The sequence below is a fragment of the Sinocyclocheilus anshuiensis genome, unplaced genomic scaffold, assembly GCF_001515605.1.
Source record: "Sinocyclocheilus anshuiensis isolate Anshui unplaced genomic scaffold, SAMN03320099.WGS_v1.1 scaffold800, whole genome shotgun sequence".
Lineage (NCBI taxonomy): Eukaryota > Metazoa > Chordata > Actinopteri > Cypriniformes > Cyprinidae > Sinocyclocheilus > Sinocyclocheilus anshuiensis.
The window spans coordinates 488,237-501,164 of NW_015554126.1; the positions used below are offsets into that span (position 1 = coordinate 488,237).

Below are 12,928 nucleotides of genomic sequence, written 5' to 3' on the forward strand. Positions count from 1 at the left end.
TATATAATATTATTATTATTTTTTATTTTTTATTTTTTTTGTTTATTATAAAAGTCTCAGCAAGGCTGCATTTATTTGATAAACACAGTAATAAATGTAATATTGTAAAATATTATTACAACTTCAAATGACTCCTATTTTAAGATTTTTAAAACATTTTATTTCCTGTGATGCAAAACTGAATTTTCAGCATCATTACTCCAGTCCTTTGAGATGCATGTGTCACGAGTGTTTGGGAGGAAAAGTTTAGGGTTGGAAGGTCAACGCCTCTGTGACCTGTTGTTCTTTCTTTGCAAACCAGAGGCGTCTATTGTTCAAAATGTCAATGCTCAGTTTAAGTTTTATTTGCAAGTTGCATTGAATCATAGTATTTGCAGTTTATTTTATTTTTAAAAAGTATTTAATGTAGCTTAAGTGAAATCTAATTAATTCTTTTCAAAATCTCCAATTTGTTTTTCAATTTACTGAAAGCTTAAAGCACTACCTCATTGATAATGTGGACATGTGAAAAACCAAAAACTAAACTTTAAGCATGTTGGGTGAATGTTTAATCAATGTGCTGTGTGCAAGGTTTGCCTTCTGCTGATATCTTTTTCTGAGTGTGGTAATTTTTCAAATGTTTGGGAGTTTTCCTGAGCTCTTGCAGCTTCAAAGAAAAATGGAGGAAAGGAGACTCAGGCTGCAGGAAGAAGCCAACAGGTGAGCCGCCTTGGCCCATAGGCCATATAAAGTTGTTTAGCTGGCTATTTATTTGCAAATGTAGTATTATGAGTTTTGCCTGTTTCATATTTGTTGTGCATGACACAATACCGTGTAATAGCAAAATAATTATGTAAACACATTTAAGCTGTTTAATGCCCAACAGTTTTTTTTTAATTATACAATGTTAATTTGTGTGCATGAAATGGGTGCGTTTTTGCAGGAGGTTTGTGACCTGTGGGACCATGACAGCTGAGGAACAAGAGCAGCGGGTTCTGTATGCGAGTGTACTTGAATATGAGCAAGATCATGTAAGTTTAATAATAATTTAAATTCAAACATTTAGGTTATGATAAGTTATTTATCAGAAATCATTCTAATATACTGATTTGGTCATTAAGAAACATTTCTTATTATCATCATTGTAGTAAAAAGTTGTGCAGCTTAATATTTCTGTGGAAACTGTTTTTTTTGTTTTGTTTTTTTTTCAAGATTCTTTGATGAATAGAACAGCATTTATTTGAAACAAGTCGTTTGTAACACTATAAATGTCTTTACTGTCACTTTTGATCAGTGTAATGCATCCTTGCTGTATAAGAGTGTTAATTTCTTTCAAAAAAAAAAATCGTACTGACTGAACGTTAGTGTATATACATAAATGTATAAATAATGATTTTATTGGTTTAATCATAGGAATGGCCAAAAATTTGGAAAGCTAATCTGAAAAAGAATCCAAATGATCCAACGTTGGTTTCAGGTCTTATCTCATGTCTTCTCAGGTAGGTTCATGTTGTCAGATCATCTTCAAGCAGAAGTGTTTCTTCCGTGTCTTATGTCATGTGTTTCTTTTCTTTCCCGATCCCAGCTACCCAGACCACCCAGTCATAAAGTTGCTGAAGAGGCTTCAGTATCGGGTGTATAACAGACTGTATCCTATAGTGAGCCAGTGTGTTCCTCTGAGCACAGCGCCTGGTCACTCACTAGTACCCTTAAAGCCCTCCCGCAGTGCCCAAAGCCTGCTCCTGTCCGACAGTCCTATCTCTCCACAGCAGCAGCAGAGCCCACTCAAATCTGCTATGACACACAGCTTATCTGATGCCTCCATCTCTTTTTCCCCATCCCACGACCTCAATGCCAACAACACAAAGTCTGAGACAGACCCGGATGAGTCCTCAACTCTGGTCTCTACAGATAGGGAGAACTCTTTTGAGGATCTAGAGAAGTTTCTTACTCAGCTGGACTGGGTTCCTTCTCACAGTGGTGATGATACAGACTCTGATGTGACCTTCGACACAACACACATAGACCTAGAGTCTCATGTTCATCATCTTGAGGATCGTGCTTTGAAGGAACATTTGAAGGCCATCATCAAAGACATCCACATTTCTGTTGGTAAATAAATGTCTGTTCTTGTGTGATTGAGACCTTATTTGTAACTCTAGATATGTGCAACATGTGAGTTAGCATTTTTAGGAATCCCCTGTTATAGCCAGTGGGATCTATATGGTTGTATCATGTGTTTATACTGCGTCAGGGTGTAACCAATGCCTGAGCATCATAATCCACCATAAACGAGTTTGTAAAAAGGTCCTTTCATGAAATGGACTAGTTGGCTAATTGTCTATGGTAAATGGATTTATCTTTGTGTAAAACAGATCGCCTGCTGTCTCTGTGTCTTCTGTCCTTTGAATGTCTCAACACTGCAAATTCTAAGGACCAATGCGTGGCGAGTATAGAGGAAGTCTTCTTCACCCCTATTTGGTGCCCTCTGTCAGCACTTTTTAGGTAGGTCACAAGATACATTTTTAAAAACATATACCACCATTCAAAAGTTTGAGGTCAATGAGTAGTGTGTTTTTTTTCACCAAATCTGATTTACTTGATTATATACAGTAGTACTGATTATATACAGTAGTATAGTCTTATAACAATTTAAAATTTATATTTTAAAATGTAATTTATTTCTGTGATGGCGAAGCTGAATTTTCAGGAGCCATTAATCCAGTCTTCAATGTCACATGATCCTTCAGAAATCATTCTAATATGCGGATTTGCTACTCAAGAAACCTTTCTTTTCAAATTTGAGTATTTTTGTGGAAACTGCTTTTCCGGGAATTCTTTTATGAATAGAGGAATAACATTTATTTAAAATATGTCTTTAAAAATGTTTTTACTGTTACTATTGATCAATTTAATGCATCCTTTCTTAATAAAAGTATTCATTTCTAACGTATTTAATGACTAGTATATAACAAGAATTAGGTTAATCCCCTGTTGCACAGAATTGGATTTAACATATTTTTAAAATACATTTTTCAGTTGTACTTATGTGAAGTAAATACTTTATTTTAATTAAATAAATACAAAAAAAAAAATTGTTCCTTATTCAAAATCTAGAATATTCAAATTACTACTTTAAATGGCAGAGATTTACGGAGTCATATGAATTGTCTAGACGCTGAGCAGTAGATGGCACTATTAATCTAACATTCAGTAGTCCCAGTATGACTGAAAATAACCATCTTCCCTTACAACTGCTCCCAAAATGCTTTTTTGGGAGCTTAGTCATCAAAGCACTTTCATAAAAGCTGTATGGTTTAGATAATTGCATATAAATGACTTATTTGTTCTTTGTGTTGCGGTGATGCTTTAGGAAGGTGTATCGAGAACGGGAGCTGGCTGTTGAGAGCAGCATGCGTTTTCATCGTAATGTGTCACCTGGTGATGTTGGCGTACCATCCAAACTGTTCCCCAGAGACCCAGCTGTGCTGCACGGTTCCTACCCATACGAGTCAGCGGTGCAGGAGCTGAAGCTTCTGTATAGAGACTATTGTCCTCAGAAGAAACTGGAGTGTATAGGTAAGATCTTACTGTAAACTGAAACCACAAACCCTTTCAGTGTGTCGCTTTAGTGTCTAAATGGAATTGCAAAAATAAAATGTTTTCAAACAGGTTTACCAAACACACTCCCCATCTGATCTGACAAACTGATAGTCGTGCCCTTTTTTTTTTTAGGTGAAATCAGCCTGCAAATTGCTCACCTCTAGCTATTTCTGTATATTAAGTTGGGATAGGAGAACCTATTGTAAAATTTTAGAAATTAATTTCTACCACCTAAGAATCATGCTTTGATTATCATAATTATGAATTTAAAGTCTGTGTAAAGCAATATTAAATGTGTTCTGAGTTTCACACCACAGAAAAATGTGTTATTAACAACCCAGCCAAATCTGAATGATAAAAAAGCCAAGTAAATAAAATGTTACCACAATCTTGAAAAAATAAGCAGTATTATTTGCTCTCAAACGCTGGGGGTGTGTCCACTCTCAGCACTGAAACCACACCCACTCGCAGGAAAGCTGCCACCACCTGAATGGAGCATTTTAATTGGATTTACATAGCCATACAACAGGTAATTTGCATTTACTTGACGAAGGCATGGCTAGCTAGCAAACTGTAGGCTGCAGTAACTAACGGTAATGACTTGCGATTGAGCGGGCGAACCACTGATGCTAATGCGCTCTAGTTATTATAGTGTTAGGGGAGGGGCCATGTTCAGTGGCTCCATTGCATCATCGAGACATGATTTCAGGCTCGCCCAAAAAATCCTGGACACAGATGGTGAAAAACTGTTTAACGGTCTAAACATAGTTCACAGTCTTTGTAACCTGTTTTCAGCATTACATTTCTAACATTTATGTGTTTAGAAACAATTCTCTGAATTGCCTTTACACAGACTTTAAAAGCCATAATTGTGACTAGTACGTCATATTTATGAGATTTTTGTAAAAGACAAAATAAAAAAAATCAGTCAAATATTCGACATAGTAAGTCATATTTATAGACTTTGTCATAATTCAACTTATAATTATGAGATTCGAAATTAATATACTAAGTCATACTTATGAGATAAAAAGTTATGACTAATTCTGACTTGATCTTATAATTTTGACTTATGTCATGATTATTACTTCATAAAATCATGCTTTGCTAAATCTTGTTTTTTGTTTTACCTTTCTCCCTCTCTCTCCCCCTCTCCCTCTCTCTCCCTCTCTCTCTTTCTCTCTTATGTGGCAGAAATGGGGTTCTACCCCTAAAGGGTGCATATTATGTACCCTTTGTATTATGTACTCTTACAGTTTGAGCATGTCTAAAAGTTTACAATGCCTAAAACCTGATTGAGCATCTTGATTGAATCCAAACGGTACCAGTAATGTCCTGTCACATTTTTTTAAAATAGTTTTTTTGACTGCAGTTGTTTTTCATTGCAGTGAGAACTCTACGAATCATCTGTGGCTGTGCTGAAGAGTACCGCCTCCTGCAAGAAAATGATCCTCCACCCAAATCAGCAGCAATGTGAGTATACATAAGTTTTATAAAAGCTGTTGTGTTCCTGTGAAGCTCCATCCTTTTTGCTTTCCTTTTAAAAAAAAAAGTAGATAGAGACATGAAGGATCTCCTGCTTGCGGTGGCCTTGTGTCAGACTTCATCAGACCTCACAGAGGCCAAAGCTTAGCAGGGGTTCTGTCTTGACCCTCTGGCCCCCACGGGGCGCTCGGAGCTGACTTCCTCTCTAAGTGGGTCGCCCTGTCTGGAGCAGACTTTGGCCTTGATGCACTGTGAGAGAGGGTCTGAGTGTAGAACTGCTTGGGTCAAGACAAATTGATCCAGTAATGCTAACCAAAAGGCAGCCTTATCTATTGTAAATAAAGACTTGTGGCTCTGCTTATGTTCTTGTTCATGAGATGTTCACACAGCTTTTGGCCAATGAATTTGCACTGCCCAGATTAAAATGTCAGCTCTTGTAATTTGTAAAACTCTTGAATTCTAGATTTACAGCATGCACGGGTGTGTTCCACCAGAGTAATATCCTGATGACACACATTTTCTTAAATATGTGGGTTTATATAGGTTTATTGGAGTGAGTGTACTTGGCTCAGATTCCCTGTGGTAATTCTCCCACAGACCTCAGCGTCTGCTCCACTCTTTTGGAAAACATCTTAAATTTCCTCCTGTCTCAGCTGACGGTTAAAATGTGAGCTCACGCTAGCATCCTGAAAAGGGAAAAACTGTGCTGGGAGATTATGTGGGCCGTTATAGTGTCCGTAACCTTTTGGTCCTGCCACACCCATCAAAACAAGCTGCCTGTTCATCTTTCTCTCTTGATTTCTTGCTTCACTCTAGGAAACAAAGGTAGATTGAACACTTGCATCATACCTACATGTCTCTTTGCATCACAGTTTGTAGAGCGGTGGGTCGCTGGTGACGCACATGCTCAGTGGTTTGGCTCCCCTTGACAACGGCTGATGTCGATGCTTGTTTTTTATAGCACTGTCTTGTAACTCTTATACAATAACTCACAATTGTGTTTTTCTCTTAAAGAAAGAACATTTAGCTGATGTGAAATGTTTAGAAATGTATCGACTGGTGCAAATTGTTATCATTTCTACTCAGTATATCCATGCTGATGGAATTTAAAAATCAGGCACAAAGCAGACCGTGTTGCTTTTTAGAGAGTCCTTTTAGACTTCAGCAAAAGCTTGGTTAATTAATGTAGTCCTCAAATGATTATTGAAGACCGTAAGACTAAATTTTTACAACAATTACTGATTAACTGATTTGGATATTAAATTTGGTCTTTTAGGGAGGAACGAAAGTGCACAACTTTGAAGGAAGGTGTGCAAGCATGAATGAGGCACAATAATCGTTTACCTCAATTATCTTGATTTAATTGTTGGAAGCCAAAATTGAAAACGAAAATAAAAATCTATGAATCGCATTGCCCTACATTTTAGTTTAAATATATTGATTTAATAATAGTAATACTATTTTTTGTTGTTCAAAATGACTTAATTTCTGCAGTTAAATAGTTAAATTATATTTGAATATTTTTTTATATTTATTAATTTACGTTGTTAATCATTTAAATAGTATACAGTTATTTAATTTACTGAATTATCAATATAGTCTAGTTAAAGCGTTTTTTTTTTTTTTTTTTTTTTTGAAAGAAAAATCTATGAATCGCAAATCCCTAAATTTGTTTAAAAATGAATTTAATAATAGTAATATTTGTTGTTAAAAATGACTTAATTTCTGCAGTTAAGTAGTTACATTATATTTGAGTATTTATTTTTATATTTATTAATTTGTTGTTAATAATTGAAATAATATACAGTTATTTAATTTATTTAATTATCAATACAATCTAGTTAAAGCTTCCTTTTATTTTTGTTTTTGAAAGCCGTATTGTTATATAATTACGATTTTGCAATTAGATGGTTTGGTCATACTGCCCATCCCTAATTTTCGTATGTTTGTTGATTCTTACCAGAACAATGTACTGTTGCTTTCCAAATCCAACGGTTTTGGTTCGTTAGCATTATTTGGGTGTTTTCAATTCCGTGCTTGAACTTTGGTTTAAAAATGATTATGCTATAAAGGCATCAGCAATCCGAAAGGAAATGTGTCATTGTGAGACTTGTCCTGATTTTGCCCTGGTAGCACAGCCAAGGCGCATTCTGCCTTTGTTTTGCCTTTTAAGTTTGTGTTTGGTTGTGAGGGAGAATGACTGTTCTCATGCATGCATGAACATGAACAATTTAGCCATTCTCACCCTTTTTTTGGTTGTTCTGTTCCATTGTCTCTCCTCTTTCTCACTCGCTCACTTTCTTCTTCTTTCTGGATTACGTTCACTCATACTTAAATTTATATTGCTGTTTCCTTCTGCACAGCAGTCATTTCCTCTGTCTGTACATCTTTGTATTATTCTTTTGTCTTTTCTCTAGAGGGGGCATATTGGTCTATAATACATATTTTTTTCATTTCTAACAATGCTCATGCACTTGTTCTTTTTTTTTTTTTGCTCCAGCAAATTTCATTACCATCATCACCCTTCAAGTTCACATTGCTAAACTCTATCAAATTTGGCCCTCGCTGAAAAAAAAGCTGTTGAACAAATGCTCCGATTTTGCCGTAATTTGACAAACAGGCTTGAACAGGCTAACAGCCGCATCATCCCAGCACGCCTTTGCTGTGCATGAGCGTTATTTTGATAGCAGCAGAAACGGTGTTGGAACTGCAATGGTATGCAGAGCTATTCTCACCTGTATGAAACATATCGGGTGTCCTGCAGTCCGGCAGGAAAGGGGACACCCAGCTATGTTCTCACGCAAACGTCCCTCCAACGCACGAATCCAGGGGTTTATGTGTTCTTTCTCAGAATAGCTTATTCTGCAAAGAAATTGAATTTAGTTGGATTGATTTACCTCATCACATAATTTCTTAATTTCTCCCATTTTGTCTTTCTCAGAGGTGCTGATGACCTGTTGCCCATCCTGGCGTTCGTGGCTTTACGCAGTGAAATGCCTCAGCTGGTGTCTGAATGTGCTGCGTTGGAAGAATTCATTCACGAGGGGTGCGTTTTCAATCTAAAATACTGTGTAATTTTTCTATTCTCCACAGTTATTTATGAACTAAAAATGAACTGAGCATGCTGTACCACAGGAAATTCTGTAGAATGGAGAGAAGGCCCACACTCTTCTATGCACGTGCCTCCCACCAGGGCATGTCTTATGGCAATCTTTCGTAAAGTCAGTCTTGTTTTAGGTTTAGATGTTATAAAGAATGAAGTGACCAGTAAGTAACCACAGAAGGGGTAATGGGAAGATGCTTTATGCCATACACTACCGTTAAAAAGTTTGTGGTTGGTAAGATTTTTTTTAAATGCTTTTGAAAGAAGTCGTTTATGCTCATCAAGGCTGCATTTATTTAATCAAACATACAGTTAAACGGTGATATTGTGAAATAATAATAATAATAATAATATAATTAAAAAACTTTCTATTTTAATATATTCTGAAATGTTATTTAGTGTAATTATTCCAGTCTTCAGTGTTATATGATCCATCAGAAATCATTCTAATATGCTGATTTGGAGTTCAAAAAATATTATCAGTGTTGAAAACAGTGCTGCTTAATTTTTGTGGAAACCATGATACTTTTGAATGTAGTTTTTGTATATACAGTTCTTGCCATGAAAATGGCTTTAGATGTAGCATGAAACTGTCAAATAAATAAGCAAACACAAAAATTGTAAAAGATTGTCCAGTTGATACCTATATTGCTGTGAGTTAAATGTTATTGTTATAATGGGTTAAAAGTTACATTTACAGCCTGATTAAATATTATGCAATAGAAAATGTCATCTCAGACAGTCTCTTAAACCGATTGACAGTCTGTCAAATTTTTGGCATCAGATGTTGATAATGGTGGGATAGATGATGCTGTTTGGAAATTTGGCTTGGCATATCCTTTTAAGTGCCAGTCTCTCTGTCATTTGGGCATGTATCAAGTTTTGACAGCATGATCTCACTTGCTACCAATAATCGAAAATGTCATGAATGTCAAATGTCTCAGAATTTGTGCATGAATTTTTCAGCTAGAAAAATACCCTCCAGTCTAAACATGTTGGAATAAACCCATAAAACAAATATTACAGTTCTTATCGGGAATATGAGTCCACCTTTGATGCCATCTTTCATGTTTATATACATTTTTGGAGCGGAGGATATCACAACAGTGAGATCTCGGTTCGTTTAGGTGACCGTTTGACCTGTTTCCTGAGCGGTGTTGTGGGTATTCATGTCACCCCTCCTGTGCTGTACTCTTGCATGTCTACTCAGACCACAGCCCTGAGCTCTGTTTATCAGTATAAAACTGGACATTTTTACAGGCTGGTTAAATTGGCAATTAACAATGAATGTTGGGGATATTCTGGTTTGGGTTTTTTCTTTCCCTGTAAAAATACAAATAAAATCTCTTTAGATGTTTATGTTTCTTGGTGGCTTGGAACTAAGGGTGGAACTCTGCAGCGTGTGAGGAAGATTGTGATAGGAAGTGTATTCATTCTCGGGCACCGTTGACAGGTTTTGTTTAATTAGGACTATTAAGACTGATTTAAAGTGATAGTTTGCCAAAAAAAGAGACTATTTTTTTCATCGTGTCATTTCTAACTTGTTTGATGTTATTTTTTACATTGAACACAAAATGTAACTTTTTTTTTTTTTTCTATTCATCGACTGTTTGTAGTGTCTATCAAGCTCAAAAAAGGATCTAAAAGTATCTGTAGTGTGTACATGCACTTACCCTCAGACCATCCAAGATGTAGAAGTTTGTTTCTTCATCCGAAACACAGATTTTGCATTACATCTCTTGCTCACCAATGAATCCTCAGCAGTGAATTGGTGCCGTTAGAATGAGTCCAAACAGCTGATAAAAACATCACAATAATCCACAAGTAATCCAAATGACTCCAGTCCATCAATTAACGTCTTGTGAAATGAAAAGCTGTGTGTCCATCAAGACATTTTCAAACCATTGCTTCCAGCTAAAATATGAGTTCTCTGTCCATAATATTTTTTTGGGAATAAAAAAATAAGTTCCATAATAACCATAATAAGTTTTCTCCAGGGAAAAAGTAATCTCATCTGAATCAGGAGGGACATATGCACAGATCAAGCACACAGCAGAAGTGACATTTTAAAGTTAAAACACATTGATGTACTGTATATTTTTCTTTCAAACATGCAGCTTTTCACTTCCCAAGATGTTAACTGATGAGTCGTGTGGGTTACTTGTGGATTATTGTGATGTTTTTATCAACCGTTTGGATTCTGAAGAAACTCAGCTACTTCTTGGATGGATGCGTGTGAGTACATTTTCAGCAAATTTTCATTTTTAGGTGAACTCGCTCAAGTCATATGAGAGGTTTTTGTTCATCAATACAAACTTTTATTGGTAATCTGCACCTCAAGCAGGTCTCAGATCAAATAACACTTTATGGCTCAGGTTTAAAATGACTTGAGGGTGCAAAATTATGATTTTTATATTTGAGCAAACTTCTTTTAATGAATAGAATGATCTGTCTCATACTGCCTTTCTTTTCTCCCTTACTTTATTTTCTCTCATCACACTCCCCAACATGTTACACACTGACTCTTGGCTTCAGCTTGATCTCGTGTCTTAGTCTCATTAGCAGATGGGTTCACTTGAAGTTGACCCTCAGTGGAAGAGATCGTGTTTTCCCTTGTGAGCAGAAGTGCTAATGAAGTGTTTATTTATGTCTACAGGTATCTGATCGGAGAGGAAGGGTACTGCCTGACGTCAATGCAGAGCGCGCTGACCTATGTTGAGTCATTGACCTTGGGTGGGTCTCCGCCCCTGACTGCCAAACCCACCTGACGTAGGTAAAGCCAATCATATCATCCTCTCTGATACACACTGACTCAACCTAGTGAGCTACCTGCATGTAGGCTACATTGTTAGATTACCATCCCAATCCAAGGTCTTTCGTTCTTTCTTTCTTTCGTTCGTTCATTCGTTGCAAAAGTAACAGTTAAGACACTACGTTGTTAAAAAAATCTATTTCAAATGCTGCTCTTTCAACTTTAAAATTAACACAAAAATATTAATCAGTGTTTTTTGATGGCAAAAAAAAAAATTTATTGAGCAGCAAATCAGTATATCGGAAAGATTTCTGAAGGATCACGTGACACTGAAGACTATAGAATTCAGCTTTGCCGTCACAGGAATAAATTGCATTTTAAAATATATTCAAATAGAAAACTAATACTTTAAATTGTAATGTTTTGCAATATTACCTTTTTTTTTTTTTTACTGCGTTTGTGATCAAATAAATGAAGACTTGGTTAACATAAGAAACTTCTTTCAAAAACATTTAAAAAATCTTACCAACTCCAAACTTTTGAATGATTGTGTATATTATTATTATTGTTGTTGTTGTTGTTGTTGCCTTGATGGGTTTGTGCTCTTCAAATGTCATATTTCAGTTGAGTAAGGACTTAGTCATATGGTGGGTCAGGGAAAGATAAACCAAACCACTAACTCTATCTGACAACATTGTTCCGCCTCATCAGAAGTTATCCCATTTTTATCCAAACGTTTAACTTTGCAGAGTGCAATGTCTGTACCGCTGTCACTTATGCTACGGCGTCCTGTGTTGAAATGCACTCCTCTTTCGTCATCCATCACTGAACAGCTTAAATGAACCGAATAGAAAAGGAGGGGCTGGGCTGTACCCCTGGATCACAGCCAGATGTGCTGCTCTTACCTCGATGGATGGATTACATCGACCTTGCTGAACTTTAAACTTCACTTCTTGAAGTGAATTGTTGCTGTTTGTTTTTGCCCACAGGGTGAAGTTTCTATTTGTTACTGAAATAATGATAGACTACGGTGGCTTAAGTTCTAATTAGATTACCCAATGGAGACTGTTAAACATGCCAAAACATCAAACAAACTTCCAGCCTTTGCCAGAACGATGGACAACACTTTCTTTTACTTTTGCTTCTGTAACAGTCTCTGCTCTTAAAGTAGCTGGCTGGCTCGCTCATAGTTTGTGTTCATCCAGTTTAATTAAAGCTGTTTGTGTTTTGGTTCTAGGGGCCTTAGCCTACGGAAAGATCTCATGGTGTTTTGACAGTCCTCAGGAGTTGGTGTATCTCCTCTGCTTGGTCTGTGTAGTCCCAAATCAGGCCAGACATCAGTTCTGTTCAAATCCTCCCCACCTACGGCTTTGAAGGGACTGGAGAAGGTTATTCTCTGCGTTTGGGCACTACAGGGCAGGTTCATCCGAATGTGGTTTAAAAAAAAAAAAGAGACTGAATGGGATGAAATTAGCAAGATGTTAGGAAAGGACTTGTGGAAAGTTTAGTAAAAAAATTTTTTTATTAATGTGTGTATATTCTAATGCCATTGATTTTTTTTTTCTTGTCCAAATGTATTTCCCAGAGAATTTTACTATGGAAATGAAAGACTAAAGCACTACTAGCATTTGTTAACCCTATTTATTAAACAATATAAAAAGTGACACTAATTCAGAGTTTTTGTATTATTTTAGCTCAGAATTTTATCCATTTTGAGCTTAACTGGATAGGAAAAAAATGGAGAAAAATTGTCGAAACAAGTTCTCTTAAAGGTTTTTTTTTTTTATATATACTCTAAGCTGCGCATTTCTTTTGCAAGTAAATATACCACTAAGCAGAACAGGCATCATGGTATTAAGCAGTATGTGTTTTATCTATCTCTTTTTAAATATCTTAACTTTACTTAAATGCTTTTCACGCTAATAGTCAAAGAAGTTAAATCAATGTGAAAAAAAATTGTGTAATTGTGAATTTTTTTGGGATGTGCAAGAAAGATTAATGCTGCT

The 12,928-nt window shown here is 36.1% G+C and overlaps 1 protein-coding gene across 1 annotated transcript in view; it reads left to right on the forward strand.

Annotated features, from left to right (window-relative positions):
• Positions 1-12,592, forward strand: part of LOC107670156 (VPS9 domain-containing protein 1-like) — an 18,861-nt gene extending 6,269 nt beyond the window's left edge. The window contains exons 9-16 of the mRNA XM_016462667.1: positions 1,393-1,478; positions 1,565-2,091; positions 2,355-2,484; positions 3,353-3,558; positions 4,971-5,055; positions 8,009-8,113; positions 10,827-10,943; positions 12,160-12,592. Coding sequence (XP_016318153.1) covers positions 1,393-1,478; positions 1,565-2,091; positions 2,355-2,484; positions 3,353-3,558; positions 4,971-5,055; positions 8,009-8,113; positions 10,827-10,938 — 1,251 coding nt within the window. The 3' untranslated portion in view covers positions 10,939-10,943; positions 12,160-12,592. The remainder of the gene's footprint in view (positions 1-1,392; positions 1,479-1,564; positions 2,092-2,354; positions 2,485-3,352; positions 3,559-4,970; positions 5,056-8,008; positions 8,114-10,826; positions 10,944-12,159) is intronic.
• Positions 12,593-12,928: the final 336 nt, after the last annotated feature.